At 39.2% G+C, this 17180-nt stretch overlaps 1 protein-coding gene across 4 annotated transcripts in view; it reads left to right on the forward strand.

Annotated features, from left to right (window-relative positions):
* ASPH (aspartate beta-hydroxylase) overlaps positions 1 to 17180 on the forward strand; it is a 230196-nt gene that overhangs the window by 157910 nt on the left and 55106 nt on the right. For all 4 annotated transcript variants that reach the window (XM_082601145.1, XM_082601143.1, XM_082601142.1 and 1 more), the window contains 3 exons: positions 4607 to 4705; positions 6879 to 6968; positions 12011 to 12148. In XM_082601145.1, coding sequence (XP_082457271.1) covers positions 4607 to 4705; positions 6879 to 6968; positions 12011 to 12148 — 327 coding nt within the window. The remainder of the gene's footprint in view (positions 1 to 4606; positions 4706 to 6878; positions 6969 to 12010; positions 12149 to 17180) is intronic.

Consider the following 17180-nt stretch of genomic DNA (forward strand, 5'->3'; position numbering starts at 1 on the left):
TGCCACCAGGGAAGCCCTCCTTCTATTTTTAAAGTGCTGTCAGGTATAGTGATTTCATACTCAGCCTCGAGACTGGTCCACCCACAAAGTGGTGGTTTCCTCCTTTTATTGCTGTTGGTCCCATAATTGGGAATCACTGGATTTAGGAGCAGTTGTCTTTTGACCTTTGTCCTGACTTTTACATTTTTTGAGAGAGCAGAAGTAAGACCTTTGCTGTTTGTAGCATCTCTAATATCTATTCAGAGTGGGTTGAGCTTACAGTGTTGAAAATTTGTGCCACGTGCTAAAGTACCTGTTACAGGTCATAAAATAAGTCCCTACGGGGCCTTGTATTTGCTCATGGCTGAGTGCCCTGCCTTGTAAAGTTTGGCTAAAGGAAACATCGTGTATCTCAGTGATCCAGGAACATATGAATATGAGAACTGTCAAACTATATCAGACATACCCATTATTCTGCCACGGTCACAAGGCACAGAGATGGAATTATAGAATTTCTCCCTTCCTCCCTCCCTCCCTCCCTCCCTCTGTTCCTTCCTTCCCAAAAACCATGATCAAGTGTCTACAGGGTGTCAAGCACATCTGAGGTTAGGGCAGGATCTGAAAGCATCCTGGTTTCTTTCACCCACTATGGATTTGTCCTTCTCCAGCTTTTCAAAACCTTCCTTAAATATATTCATTCTTTTCACCTGGTACTAAATCTCAACTATATGAAACATTTTACTTCATTTTGAAAAATAAAACTTACCTGCTGTTGTTTATACATTTGAAATCATAACCTCATCGGAATAAACATAACAGGATGCAGAAACTCTAAAATACAGCCTTATTATACAACCGAGTGAGTTTCTTTTTGAAGAAGCATCGCTAAACTGAAAATAAGTGTGAAGTTTGCCTTTTGTGCCCTCCTCTGACTGCTAAGTTGATAAGATTAATAAACTGAATCTGATAGATTCTCTTTCCTTTACTAAAGTTTATCCTGATATGTTTATGTCTCAAAGATCATTTTCAGCAAATGGATATTGTAATTTTATATTTTTCTTTATGTCGATTTTTATCTTTGAGTAAATTTATGAAAATCATTGATCGTTCCCTTTCTGGGTTTTGTTTGTTTGTTTGTTTTGCTGCTTTTAGTTTCAACAAAGACTGACCCACACACACTTGCTTGGGAAATGGTAGTTAAGGAAACAAACACAGAGTATGCCGTCATGGAGTTACAATCTGGTACCAAGTCACTAATCTTGGTTAATTTTAACTTCCTCGATATCTTTCAAATCCCCTCCCTTTTTAACTCAGGCCCCATCATCTCTTGCCTAAAGTAGGATAGATCCACTCTGTCCAGGCTTGTTCTCCTATGATCTTCATCAACACAAAATGCCAATCCTACCTCCCACCCTTGGCTTCAGCTCTTTTAGTGGTTCCCACTGCCCACAGCAGTGATCTTCAAACATGTTCCATTGTGTCCCCTTGCAGTAAAAACTGTTCAAGCAAAAACTTGTGATATGTATGTTTATGTGTTTATATATTATGTCTTTGTATGTATGTACTAATCTGTGATGTACATTGTGAAAGGTCCACATTCTCAAATAGGTCTTAAGATGAAATGAAATATTTCAAATACTTTTAAAATTTCATTTAACTGCCAAAATTTTTTTAACTCACACTGAAAAATTGATATTTTAGTAATGTCCATGTGCAACACTATTTATGATTATATGATTTTTTAGTCCTGGTAGTGTGTCCTGCAGGGTTAGTGCTGGAACTAGAAATGTCAGCTCTGCCAGTTTGTTGTTGTCTGTGCTTTGTGTGTGTGTGTGTGTGTGTGTGTTTGTATGTGTGTGTATATGTAAAGAGAGAGAGAGAGAATCTGTGTAACATTTTTAGTATTAATCTCAATTTGGTTTCCTTAGAAATCTTCATTTTCTGAGGGTTTGTTGATTACAAGTAGATAATACAACCTGTGCATCCATTATGCACCTCATGTAAACAGCAGTAAGCACAGTAGGTGACCATAAAGAATCAAGCCTGGAGGGCAGCCCTGTCGGTCACTCTGGGTCCTGATCGCCCACCCTCCCCTCACAGCAGCAGGTGTATGAGTGGGACGTGGGACTGTCCACCATGCAGATGAGAGGAGAGCCCTGGAGCAGTTGCACAGTCCATATTATATTTCAGAGACAGATATGGGTAGAGCATTTGTCATTTCTTTCCACTCCCCCCGAGGATTATCTTGTACGTGATACTGAACAGGACCTTCCGTGGTTTGCCTCCTGTCCTTTTCTCCAGTCTCACTGCCTTTGCTGTTCCTGGCCCACTATTCCTTTTTATTCACTTTCTCCTGTGCCTTGAACGCCTCCCCCAAAGTCCCCCACCTTCCTTTTCCCTGGTGAACTCCTATTCATCCATAAATACCTTTTAGTGCTCGCCCCTGCCACACCCACCCTAGAGTGAGCTAGATGCCCGTCCTCTGTATCCCTGCGTGCCTCACCCCTGTCGCTGTGCTTACACTTACCACGGTGCATTGCTGTGGTCTGCTTGTGAGTCTGTCGCCTTCTCCTGACTGAGAGCTTCCTGAGAAAAGAGAGTATACCTCATTTATGTTGATATGTCCAGAGCCTAGAAAAGTTCTGCGTGTTCTAAAATAGCTAGTAAATTAATACATTTGCTCATTACTTGAGATGATGGCTGTGTCCACAGTAAACAGAAATGTCATCTGTGTAGCTGCAATAATTGTAATAATTCCTTCATAGTTGTGCTACCGGAAATGTGATCAGCCTCAGTACAGTTCAGTTCCAGAAGTGTTTACTGAGCTCTTGCTCAGCACCTGACTCAGTAACAGCGCCGTGGAAGGTGCAGCAGAGGCAGAGTCTGGGCTCTCAGGGATCTAGCTGGGGAGTCGAGCCCAGCACGCACCCATCCGCTCAGTTAGTACAGAGTTCTCCACGACCTGCCACGTGCCCAGCACTGCTCCAGGCACGGGGGGTCAGCAGTGAGTGCAACAGACAAAATCCCTGCAGAGCTTCCATCTGTGTGGAGGAAATCCAAGTAAAATAAGCCAGATGGTGACGAGTGCTATGAAGAAAAAGGAGTCTCACCATAAACAAGTTAGAAAGCGATAGTGATGCAGCTGGAGGGTCTGTTCTATATCAGGTGATTCGGCTTAGGCTTCACGGAGATGCTAACCTTCGAGCAGGGATTTCATCACAGTAAGGGAGTGGGCCATCTGGATGTCTGGGAGAAGACGGCTTGAGGCAAAGGAGTACTGTGTGTGCAAAGGTCCTGAGGCAGGGGTGCCTTTGGCCTCCCATGCAGCAGCAAGGAGTCCAGGGTGCCTCAGAGTGGCTGATGGGGGTGGATAGGAGAGGAGGCCAGAGAAGTAGAGAGGCCCAGCCCAAGGGAGGTCTTAGAGACTGTTCCTAGAACTTGGTCTTACTCTGAGTGAAATCAAACCCCTTTGGGTTTTGCATAGAGGAGGGATAAAATTTGACTTAGGATTCAGTGTGTCCTTTCAGGACCCACGTGGAGAATGGGTTACAGGAGAGTGGGGCTGGGGTTCAGAGGGTCGGCAGTTAGGCGGCTCCTGTAAGAAGGTAGCAGACAGACGATAGACTTGGACCTGGATGGCAGCAGTGGAGGAAGTGACAAGGAGTTTGATTCTGAACATATGGTGATGGTATCATTGGCTGGATTTGCTAGTGGATGAGGTACAGGCGCAGGTGCAAGATGGAAAACACTAAAATATTGGCAGGGTGCACTGTGGACTCACCAAGAGTATGGGGTCCCTGCCCAGCACACTTACTCCTTCTGTGTAGAAGATCCCATGACTCCCTTTTCCTACTCAGGCTCAAGGATGAAGAGAAGCTGTAGGATATTCATCTTTTCTCTACATGCGTTCAACTCAAACCTTCTTCACCCTTCACTTTTGGTCTGTAAATTAGTTTGTCTAAGCAGCTTCACAAGTTGAATGTTGTTTTGGTTTCTCACGGCTAATATTTAATTTAGAGGCATTTTGCATAATTTATCTTTAATCATAGTAAACGCATACGATAATAAACAATGATCTGATTTATATTAAATATTTACCTGGGTTTTATCACAGAATATTGGATTTGGTCACCACTTTATCCTCAGTCCTTAAAATAGTCTGGGTGTTCAAGAAATTTATGATGGATCATGATATATTTTGAATGCAAATCTAAATTTTCTCGTAATTAAGGCAATGTATAAAGCATGTACATAAAGAAATGTATAATAACCCTTTGGAGTTGACTTCAAGTAAAGCTAATTTAAAGCAGTTTTTCCTGATCACTAAAAAAATACTGAAGTCATGAAATTGACAGAGGTTTTGCTGATTTGCATTGTTAAAGCAATGCTTTAATGGTCATTGCCTTTTTATTCATTTCTTCATTCTTGGAGAACATTTTGAATTGAGGGGAAATGGGGCCATTTAAGCCTAATGTATTACAATGAGACAAAACACTAGAGCATTTTAAGCTGTAACATCATAGTCCAGTCCAAGTACTGTACAGCAAAACTAATTAAAATTTGTTTTGATGGTCATTTGTAGAATTCATAGTCCATCACAATAGCTTTTTGTTTTCTTTGAGTTTAGGTTCTGAATGTGGCGCCTAATGACGGTTTTGCTAAAGTGCATTATGGCTTTATTCTGAAGGCACAGAACAAGATCGCTGAGAGCATCCCCTATCTAAAGGTAACTCCCTCCCTTCCTCTGTTTTCCTCTTCTGATCCCTTTGAGTCATTTGGACACCCTTGATTATATATTGTAGATTGATTGGCATGCACTGCTGACTCTTTTCAATGCTAAAATGTACACCCTTGGACCATGACATCCACAGACAGTGTGGACCTTCAGCATAATCAAGAGTATCGTGACCTAGGGAGGGTGGGAGGGAGACGCAAAAGGGAGGGGATATGGAAACATATGTATATGTATAACTGATTAAATTTGTTATAAAGCAAAAAATTAAAAAAAAAAAAACTGGAGGAAAAAAAAAAAAAAAAAAGAGTATCAGAGGTAGAAGTACCAACCATGTGAGCAGAGGCTATTTGGAAAAAATTTTATGAAGAAATTCCTAAAACTGCAGTTGTTATTAGTTGATAAAATATTTTAAAATATGGACAATGTGTTAAGTGTTACTTTTACAATTTAATTATACATTGAAATGACTTTGAACAGGGCTCACGGAAACCTTTACAAAGCGAGGTAACAAATGCAGACTGAATAGGTCAAATCCCCAAGAGCCTAATTGCTTTAAAGACTCAGATTAAAATATGCTATCATTTTTTTCTCACATAAAAATTGAAGTTCACCAGAATCACATTTGGTCTGGCTCAGGGGTCTCCAACAGAACTTACTGCCACAAAGGAAATGGTCTTTATTTGTATCCTCTAATATGGTAGCCACTAGCCACATGTGACTCTTGAGCATCTAAAATGTGGCTGGTGTGACTGAGGAACTGAATTTTTTATTTTAATTGTCATTTAAATAGTAACACTAGCTAGTAGCTACCAGATCAGCCAGGTAGCTGACTGACTACTTGTGAACTTTAAGTAGCACTTTTGTGATCCACCTTTGTGATCTCTTTCTTTCACATGACTTTGATCCGAGATCCCAAATAGTGACCCACTGATTGCAAGTAGCTTGCATGTTCTATTTGACCAGCATAATTCTCTTAAAAACAATTTTAATTGCTTGCCCTAGTTGAAAATCTGAACATTTTATGTAATCATGCAGATTTCTGGTGTCTCTGGAAAGTTCACATGTGGCCCACATCTCAGCACAGGAGCTGAGCAATGGTGTCCCCTTGAGGTGGGCATGCACCCCGCAGTCTGTCTTGGCTGTCACTGGGCCTCTGCAACCTGCCTGTTCCCTACCGTGACCCTGTGGGCCTGTGGTTTTTTCTGATTTAAAGTGTTCCCCTTAGGTTTCCTTTCATATAATAAGGACCTAACAGTACTCTCCTGGCTCAGAGATGAGGAAGTGGAGGGCAGGGTTCGTTAGTTAATGAGCAAGGACGTCTATTTGAGTGTCAGTCAGTCAAGAGCCAAGTTCACAGCTCTCCTCTCATGAGTGATGCCTCTGTTCCATGCTGCCATTTTCCAACATTATGCAAATAAAATTTCTTCTGAGTAAAAGATAATGGGCTTCTTGTGAAAAGGCCTCAAAGATGCAGGTTTTTAGACATTTAAATATGTTGTATCTTCATTCTTCTTTTACTTTTCTAAATTCATTCTCTTGCTTTAATATTTTCTCTCTTTCTTATTTTTACATAAATTTAAATTTCAGTTCTTTTGTGGACAGTGGGGATGGAAATCAGCTGAGTGTTTTAGGATAGGAAGTGTTTAATAAAATTAAAGATTCCAACTGGCTTTAATCCTGTTGTATGTTCTGTCAAAGATTTCATTGAAAAGTGAGGATACATTTGTTTTGAGTGGAAAAAAAATATTATTTGCAGTTGGGTCTCTATCATTTCAAACATCTATGAGCAACTAAACATTTTGGTTCAGGGATAAAAAAGCCTCTAGGTGACATATGGTCAGATTTGGAGAGCAAAATAAATGTGATAGAAACTCAGACAAAGAAATTCTTTGAGATATTGAAATGCGATTGCTCCTGCAGAGACAGTTCACAAAGCGTCATACTGACTTTGTGGTGTATTCCACTGTTAATGGTTGATGAATATATTGTTAAGTTGAACTTTATCGCCTCCTTTTGGCTTTGCATTGTAAATGTTGACCAGTAACCTAATTGCCAAACTTTAATATTGAGGTGATTTTCTGACTCTTAGAAAACATTAAGTACATCAATGAATTAAATCTGGTATTTAATTCTTTCATAAATACTGACACTGTCCTTTCTACAGGAAGGAATAGAATCTGGGGATCCTGGCACTGATGATGGGCGATTTTATTTCCACCTGGGGGATGCCATGCAAAGAGTTGGAAACAAAGAGGTAATGCATTCGTGAACTTTTTGTTCTCTTTAACAGAAGATAGAGGAGGGGGAAAGTATTTCTATGAGAGAGTTACAATTGAAAAAAATGTGTTAAGCATAAACTTTTGAAGGTGGTGATTTAAACTTTTTGTAACAACCTAACAATTCCTACTAAATCCTATAAAGAATTTTGGGGATTTGACTTTTATAATTTCTTTCAAGAAAGTATCTGAATAATCATGAGTGGCCTCTTAATTAGTGTGCCTGTGTGTATATCTGTGTGTGTATCTATAGAGATAGATATTGCCTTGAAGAAATATTTTTAAAATTATGAAATGAAGAGATGTGTTTGAAATATTTAAAATATTTTTGAGATAATTTTACAGTTTGCCTAGGTTTATTTTTATTTTATTTTGGAATTTAAAAAGTAGTTATTTTTAGGGCTTCCCTGGTGCGCAGTGGTTGAGAGTCCGCCTGCCGATGCAGGGGACACGGGTTCGTGCCCCGGTCCGGGAAGATCCCACATGCCACGGAGCGGCTGGGCCTGTGAACCATGGCCACTGAGCCTGCGCGTCCGGAGCCTGTGCTCCGCAACGGGAGAGGCCACAGCAGTGAGAGGCCCGTGTACCGCAAAAAAAAAAAAAAAAGTAGTTATTTTTAGAATGAAGTCTTTATTCAACTGATTCCTAGGCACACTAAACCCAGTAGTTAATTGTGTAATTTACCTTCCAAAATATTTATTGCCAAGTTGAAGATGAATACCTATAGCTATAATAATGACTGGTATTGACACAGAAAATATAGTAGCTAAAGCAAATCACATGTTTTCTTTGTGATTATTCCTTTTTTTCTGAGTACAGTGTCAGCTTCTTTAAACATAACATTTGGTCATTAATCATGACATCATACTATGTAAATTCCCAAACTCTCACCCTCCACTGTGGTTCCCACAACATTGCTGGGCTGTCCTTCACCATCGCATGGCTCTAGGCTGGGCTGTCCTTAGAGTCAGGGATCAAGGGCTGTAGTGAGTCCTTGGTTCTTTGTAACCATGCATTCCATATATGTAATAAAGTGACATCTAAGGATAACATAGGTTCGGGTTTCTAAAATTAATAAGAACATGGGACCATTTGGACAATTGAGGGTTCACTGGAGCAAGGGGTTTTGTGATGGGGTAATTGCCAGCTAGTGACAGGAACCAATTTTGGGTAACAGAAATTTGGATAATTGACACTGTTTTCTTTATACATTTCTATGTATCTATACCTTTCCCCCTCTGACCTACCAGTCAATCAACTGGAATAGAATGAGAAATGAGAGACAAAGAGAAAGAAGGGAGAAGAAATTGCTGAGTAGTACTTTTATGTTCCTTCATTCTTTTAAGATGCAAATGCCTGGTACCTCCTTTGAATTAGAGGGATAAGAAAGACTTTGCTACAGTATCTAACACTTGATAAGTGTTCATATGTGATTGCTATAAATGTAATTGTCACTAATTAATTTACCTTTCAACATCTCATGGTCCAGGACAAAGGCAGATAAAAGAAGTCTGTGATTTATTCTCACATCTTAGATGAAAACAGCCCTTACTTCAAGGGCAAAGAATTCACTACCACACATTGTTAAGGGCTTGGGATTTGAACCTATGGGGTTGTTCTATCAGCTTAATTATCATTAAGATGCAAAGAACAGCACAGTTCTTCAATTTAAAAGCTCACAAAGATTCATCCTTATAGGAAAACAAGCCTATAGTAATCCCACGTTAGCATATTCTCCATATTAGATGTTGACTCTGAGTTGACTCTCGTGCTCTGAGTTTTCATGCCGGGAAGCAACCCTCCTTCGTGCCCTTAAGCACTGCTCCAGGCACGAAAGGAGAAGCAAACCCACAGCCTCTGTGCTGCAGAAGCTGACAATAAAATAGTTTTGGCTTTTCTCACGGGATCATTTCTTATGGGCAGGAAGCGGGAGAAAGACCAATCATGATACTCTTGTAGCAGTTCAGCCTCAGCTTTTCCCAGAATTTCTGTAACTCCCAAATCCACATTCGAGCGCTGGTCTCCTACTCAAAGTCCACAATCTACTGCCTGCCTAGTTTCTCCACACGATGCCGCAGTGGCAGCTCACTTGTTCTCCTCTAAACCACGTTTCTTCCTGGGTTCTGGCTCTCACTGGATGGCATTGCCAACTCCCAGGATCCAGACTTGAATCAGCTTAGCTCCTCCCTTTCCTGTGACAAGCCCCCTCCTCACTCCAGTCCGGTCAGGTCAGTCAGCTTCTTCGGATGTCTGGCGTCCATCTCATCTCCCCTCTTGCTTGGTCGGTGTTCTAATTCCAGCCTTTGTTACCGTCCACCTCTGTGATGGCTGCAAGAACCTGGCTGTCATTTCCTGCTTTAGTCTTACTTTCTTCCAGGCATCTTGGGCTCAAGAACCCCATGGTGCAAAATAGAAATAAAGCCCTCTTCCCAAACGATGGCATTCATGGTTCTCCCAGGCCAGTTGAACCACCTGTTTTCATCACAAGTGTGTGTCCCATGTCCCCCTGTGCACCACGCTCCAGGCAGAACAGGCTCTGGCTGGGGTCACGTACCACAGGCCCCAAACGTGGCCTGGGCTTTTCTGAGTTAGACTCTCTTGACATACTATTTCTATGTAGTTATGTAGTGAGTGTCTGTGTGTGTGTGTGTGTGTGTGTGTGTGTGTAAACTATACCTGGTATTAATTTAAAGTATAGTAGACATTGATATAGACCATATTTAACAAGGTGCCCAGGTATGCTTTCTGTCTATTTTAGTATTCCTGTAAAGAGGACATTTTCAGAGGATTCTAACAACTTGATCATGGATTTTCTAGCAACTTTTATTGTGAGGTAGTCTAGATGTTTTAAAAAAAAAAAAAGCAGTCTGGCTGAATTCACTGGGTCCCTTATATAATTGAAGATATCATTGAAGATTATTTTTTTTAATTTCGAATATATCATTTCACAGTTTTGTTTCTCTAAAAGTTAAATGGCAGAGGGTATAAAACCAAGGGCCCTGTTTGATGCACTTTGAGTGTCAGAAAAGCTCTTATGGGCAGTTAAACATGCCCCCATAAGCAAAGTCTCTTGCCCAGACATTCAGCCTGGTGAGTGTTAAGGCCAAGACTGAAATCTAAGACTTCTAACTCCTGAACTAGAGTTATAAGTTTTTCTATAATATGTATATTAATATAATATGATAATAATGTATTTTCCTATAATAATTTCTTTCTCACTACTCTAACAATATGCCTAGTCCTTAAAGTGAATTGTTGATGATTAAAAATCTAATGGACTGTAAGAGTTTCCAAAAATCATCTGTTGTAATCAATAATATTGTTTAACACTGAAAATTATAGGAAACAAAATCCTAAATTTAAATTGGACAAAAATAACTGAAATAGTCAATTTAATTTCAAAGGTAAAATGCTATATTTTTTGAAATCAATGAACTGTGAGCTGTTTTTAAAGAAATTACTTTATGGTTACCACTTACATGTATTTCAAGGAAAACATATAAGTGATTAGTATATACATTCTTAATTTGAGATATTATTGAGAAACATAATTAAGTAAGAAGATCCCTTGTTATAGTTTTTTTTTTTAATGATACAAAGATAGAAGGAAAGAGGAATAAATTGCCGATAAATTGCCCTGGGTGATAATTCAACATATTTAGTCTTTTTAAATCTCAGATTGAGCATTTGTAAAATGGAGCTATTTGGGATTATTGGAAAGATCAAATGAAATTACGCATGCACAAGCTAGTAGTAAGCTGAAAAGTGTTACTGAAAATAGGAGTGGTTCTGCTATCACACTTGATTTTTCTAAAGAAGGAAATTTTGACTTATGAATTTTAAGAGACTTAAAAGTTATTATTTCTTACATCTAAAGTAAGATGGGGTTTTATGAAGATATTCTTCTATCTTCTTACTCTGCTTGATATTAACTGCCTGTTTTCATTGATCAAAATGTGTATTTGAAATCACTCTTCAAAAGTAATCATTAGATCAGAATTAAAATAATGGAGGGGATACCATTAGGCACACTCCTAGAACCATCTTCCAGTCTAAAGACAATGGGGTGAGCACGGTGCAGGAGGCATGTGGGGAGGGCCCCTGGGAGAGGATATGGTTCGGTCGTCCTTTGAAGGGCACGTGTGGAGCTGCAGACTGCAGCCAGCTGTCCCTGAAAAGCCTAGTTAGTCTTCTTGGAGGCAAGTTGTATCATGTTACAGCTAGCCTACAACCGCAAATGTTATCCCTTATGGCAGGAAAAAAAAATAGTAGGAACAAAAATTCCCTTCTAAAAAAATCTAATGCAGGCTATCACTCTATTTACTGCTAACTCAGAATAATATTTTCTTTTGGTCTGCTTCTTTAATGGAGGATTTATACTTCATTACCTTGGGGCAGCCTTCTTCATGTGGACGTGAGAAGACTGTTCATGTTGCTGTCCGGGACTTCCCTGGCGGTCCAGTGGTTAGGACTCCCCGCTTGCACTGCAGAGCGCACGGGTTCAGTCCCTGGTCAGGGAACTAAGATCCCGCATGCCGCCAGGCATGGCCAAAAAAAAAAAAACCGAGGAAGTTGCTGTCCTTAACATCCCAATTCAGTAAATGCAGATATCTGTGAAGAAATGATGAAAATCATACTCCTTTCCTTTGAAAGGAAGCATAGACTTTAAGAAATGAAACCTAAAATATAAACATAGTCCCCTTTTGTGTCTTAAATGATTTATCCACTCAACAAAGTCCTAGATTCTGCTGGACACTCCGGGGAGACCAGTGAGTGCAGTGGAGTCCTGTGTTCAGAGAGCTTTCAGCCTAGGAGTGAAAATAAACAACACACATTTATTTAAAATAATAGGTCATAATCAGAGACCCAATCAAATAACAGTATTTTTGCCAGTGTAACAGATTTGGGCACCTGACTAGCAAGCTCTTTTTTTAAAAGTCAGACCTTGTTTTTAGGGACATTAATTGTAAACTTAGTAAAACTGCTTCGTTTGGAGTTCAGTCTTTCTGATCTCTTCCAGGCATATAAGTGGTACGAGCTGGGGCACCAGAGGGGCCACTTTGCATCTGTGTGGCAGCGCTCACTCTACAACGTTCATGGACTGAAAGCCCAGCCGTGGTGGACCCCCAAGGAAACAGGCTACACGGAATTAGTGAAGGTGAGTGTTAATTTTGTCGAGTCCTTGTCTGTCTCATCCTCTAAGTTCAAAGACGGCTTCTCATGGAAAGGAATGTCAGGAAGGAGACAGATTTTCTTTCCAGTGGCATTTGCAGAAAACATGGCAAAAAGGATCTTCATCCCATCAGCCAAGAGTTTAGGTGAGATGGTGAAGAAAGAAATGTGTTGAAGAACAGATCTCAAATATTTTGGCTTTAGGACCCCTTTGCACTCTTAAAACTTATTGAGCACCCCAAGGAGTTTTGTGTGTGTGTGTGTGTTGGGGGATTATATGTATCAATATAATTTTTAGAAATTAAAACTGAAAGGAAATTTAATCTTTTAAATGACTTCTATGAAAATAAAATAAGAAATCCATTACATGTTAACATCAATAAGTTTAAAAAATACATTTTCAAAGCAAAAAAAGTGAAGTGAGAAGATGGGAATTGTCGTGTATTTTTACAAATCTCTTTGGTGTCTGGCCTCATGGAAGACAGGAGGGTTCTCACCACTCTTTCACCCATAAGTCCAGAAGCGTCCTGAGTGCAGGAGCTTCTGCCCTCATGGAACTGGGGTACACAGCCTCCTGGCCTGTGGACAAGCTCACCCACCCAAAAGCACATCAAATCTTGTGGTTCAAGAGATTTATAGAGCTTAATCTGCAGCACCCATGTCCATTCCCAGTGGTGGGTGGGCTGGAAGTTCCAGCCTTCTAATCACCTGGTCTTTCTGGTGACCAGCCCCATCCTGAGGCTATCTGGGGCCCCACGCTAAGTCATTTTATTAGCATAAATTCAAGTGTGCTCAAAAGGAATCCTTATGAATGACAAAAGCCACTCCAGTTATTCAGGAAATTTCATGGGTTTTGGGAGGTTTATGCCGGGAACTGGAAACAAAGACCAGATATATTTCTTTTTTTTCTTTTTTTTTTGCTTTGTTTATTTTGGTTTTGGATGGGAGGACTATAAATGAATGTATAGGTAAGTACATAAATAAAGGAAATGTTTTACCTTCAGTTTCAGTATCACAATTTGTTTCAGTATTCCCAGGGTAAAAATGTGATGAAAATATGCCCATAACAACAAATTATAATAACAACATAATTGTGTATATGCAAATTAATTAATAAACGGTACTTTCTGAAGCAATTTCTAAGCAATACCACATTACACCCCATAACTTAATGACTTTAGCTTTAAGTTGTTAAACGAGTGATGAAGAACAGTTGGCTTTCTCATTTTGGCTTTCTCATTTTTTTTTTATTAGATATATTTCTTATATTATCCGAAGCCACCCTCTGGGTTTTGAGCGCACATCCCTTCTAACAAAAGGATCCTAACGGTTAACAGACGTGGGCACATTGCTAGATCTCATCCAGTCATTAGTAATAATGAGTGCAGTCCATTCTCACGTTATATGAAAGTACCTCCCAGGGCGAGGCCACTCAGGTTGGCAGGCCTCCGTTAGATCTCATAAGTTCCGAAAGTAGGAGTGGTCTTGGCAACATATGGCTTTACCCTTTCAGACATCTGGTATAGCTGAGCTAAGAGACAACATCTTGCCCTGAGCCTCTTCGAGGTGTTAATGTAATATTGGAGTTCTCTCATTACATACCCTATTTATTCATCCTCTTACCTTCAGCTATTATTTCTCCTTTTCTTCATTTATACCCTAACTTTTCCACCCTTGGAAAGGACATTAAGTTTGGCCACTGTGTTGGTCTGGATTGCAGGCAGCTGTACTAGTCTAGCAAATACCTCCTCTCAGTTCACTCCCATTCAGGTGGGGTAGGGTTACCCAGGGGCAAAACTCGTGGGCTCTTTGTCCCACCAGGAAGTATAGCTACATTCACTCATCTGAGAGAGGTGAGAAGGGAAGAGCAAGAGTGACAAAATATTGATAATTTTGGAATCTATGTGATGGATATATAGAGGTTTCTTATACTCTTTTCTCTACCTTTAAGTATATGTTTTACATTTGTCATAATTTTTTTGTTAAAGAACATCTTGTTCTTTAAGACCTATAAGACTTCACTGATCAATTTGGTTTACTTGGGGAAAAGAAATTTTCAATGAGGTTTCAATAAACTTATATTAAATGAGTCTTCCCAGACCATGTTTATTCTGTATTTTATTATAAGATCAGAATACAAAAATCAATTATATTTCTTTACACTAGTAAAAAACAAAAACAAAAAAAAACCCACTCCCAAAATGAAATTAAGAAAACAATTCCATTTGCAGTAACTTCAGAAAAGAATATAAGATACTGTATTAGCTTGATATACCTTCAGTAGCAAAGTATCACAAACTAATTGTCTCACAGTTCTGGAGGCTCTAATTCCAAGATCAAGGTGTCAGCTGGGTTGCTTCCTTCCAGGGGCTGTAAGAGAATCTGTCCCATCCCTCTCTCCTAGCTTCTGGTGGTTTTTTGGCAACCTTTGGAGTTCTGTGACCTATAAATTTCTGCCACCATCTTCACATGGCATTGTCCCTGTTGGTGTATCTGTCTCTGAATTTTCCCTTTTTATAAAGGACACCCTTTGTAAAAGGCACCACTCATATTGGATTAGGACCCACCCTAATGTCTTAATTTTAACTTTATTACCTCTGTGAAGACCCAATCTCCAAAAAGGGTCACATCCTGAGGTACTGGGGGAGTAAGACTCAACATGTAAATTTGGGGATCATCATCCAGCTCTTCAAAGATACTTAAGAATAAATCTTACAAAGAAGTGCAAGACGTACACTGAAAACTATGAAATTGTATTGGAAGAAATTTCAAACCTCTAAAGAAATGGAAACACATTCCATGTTTATGGACCAGAAAACTTGATATTAAGATAGCAATGTTTCCCAAGTTGATCTAAACTTTCAACACAATCTCTCTCACAATTCCACATGGCTTTTTTTTCTTTTATGGAAATTGACAAACGGATCCTAAAATTCGAATGAAAACACAAGGGACCAAGAATAGCCAAAACAATTTTGAGAAAGAACAAAGTTAGAGAACTTAGACTTGCCAGTTTCAAAACTTACTACATACAAATTAAAGTAATCAAGACAGTGGTATAGTTCCATAAGGATAGACATAGAGATCAGTGGAATAAGAATTGAAAGTACAGAAATAAACCCTTACATTTATGATTAATTGATTTTTGACAAAGGTGCCAAGACAATGCAAAGGGGAAAGAACTGTTTTTCACAGGTGGTCCTGGGACAATTGGATATCCAAATGCAAAAAAATAAAGCTACCTCATAGTATACATAAAAGCAAACTCAAAATGGATATAGACCTAAATGTAAGAGATAAAACTATAAAACTTGTAGAAGAAAACATAGAAGCATTCATAACATTACTGAGTTAGGCAGTGGTTTTCTTGGGTTGACACTGGAAGTACAAGTGACAAAAGACAAAATAAATTAGATTTCATCAAAACTTAAACTTTTGTTCTTCAAAGGGCATGATCAATAAAGTGAAAGTAAAATCCATAGAATGCGAGGTAATATTTGCAAGTCATATATCTAACATATGTATATATGATATAATAAGAACTCTGAATACAATAAGAACTCTGATAACTCAATATAGAGACAGATAACTGGGTTAAAAAATGGGGAAAGATTTGAACAGACACTTATTCAAAGAAGATAATGAATGGCTGAGAAGCCTATGTAAAGATGTTCGATGACATTTGTCATTAGGGAAATGCAAATCAAAACCACAATATGATACCATTAACCCTCACTGGGATGGCTACAACAAAAAAGATGAACATTAACAAGTGGTAGCAAGTATGTGGAGAGACTGGAACCCTGGAACTTTGCTGGTGGGGCTGCAGAGGGGTGCAGCCACTTTGGAAAACTATTTGGCAGTTCCTCAAAATGTTAAACACAGAGTTAAGGCCCAGCAATTCTTCTCCTAGGTATATACCCAAGAGAAATGCAAACATAGGTTCATACAAAAATGTGTCCCTGAATGTTCTTAGTAGCATTATTCATAATAGAACAAAAGTGGCCAGTCACCCAAAGTTCCATCTAAATGATGAATGAAAGAATAAACAGAATGTAGTATATTACACAATGGCAATAAAAAAGGAAGAAGTGCCAAGATCCATGGTACAGCATGGATGAACCACGTGTTACATGATTCTATCTATATGAACTGTCCAGAAGGCAAATCAACAGAGAGAGGAAGGGGTGAGAGCCAGGGACTGAGGAGAGGCCCTGGGGCAGAGCACCTGCCCGTGAGTAAGGAGTTACTTTTTGGTGTGATGAAAATGTTCTAAAATTAGTGCTGATGGCTTACAAGGCTGTGACTACACGAAAAACCACTGAAGTGTAAAAGGTTAATTGAGTGCATTGTATGGTATGTGAGTTATGTCTCAATAAATCTGTTAAAAATTGGGAAACTGTGATCTATATGTTGTGGTGCAGGTGTGTTGAAAACTAAACAGGTATCTGGGGGCTGATGAAGAACACCTCACTTAACCATCAGTGAGGCGGTACAGGGAGGCAGGTTAGAGCGTCTGCTCCATAGCCATGTTGCCTGGTTTTGTTGGTTTGTCTGTTTTGTTTGGTTTTCCACTAAAGTATAATTGATCTACAATATTATGTTCGTGTCAGGTATATAACATCATGATTCAGTATTTTTACAGTTTGTACTCCATGAGAAGTTATTACAAGATAATGGCTATAATTCCCTGTGCTATAGAGTATATCCTTGTTCCTTATCTGTTTTATACATAGTGGTTTGTATCTCTTAATCCCATACCCCTCTCTTACCCCTCCTCCTTCCCCTCTCCCCACTGGTAACCACTAGTTTGTTTTCTGTATCTGTGAGTCTGTTTCTGTTTTGTTATATTCACTTGTTTGCTTTATTTTTTATATTCCACATGTAAGTGATAACGTAGAGTATTTATCTTTCTCTGTCTGACTTATTTCACTCTGCATAATACTCTCTAGGTCCATGCACGTTGCTGCAAATGGCAGAATTTCATTCTTTTTTATGGCTGAGTAATATTCCATTCT

This window comes from Mesoplodon mirus (genome assembly GCF_964341445.2).
Source record: "Mesoplodon mirus genome assembly, chromosome: 16".
In the NCBI taxonomy this organism is placed as follows: domain Eukaryota; kingdom Metazoa; phylum Chordata; class Mammalia; order Artiodactyla; family Ziphiidae; genus Mesoplodon; species Mesoplodon mirus.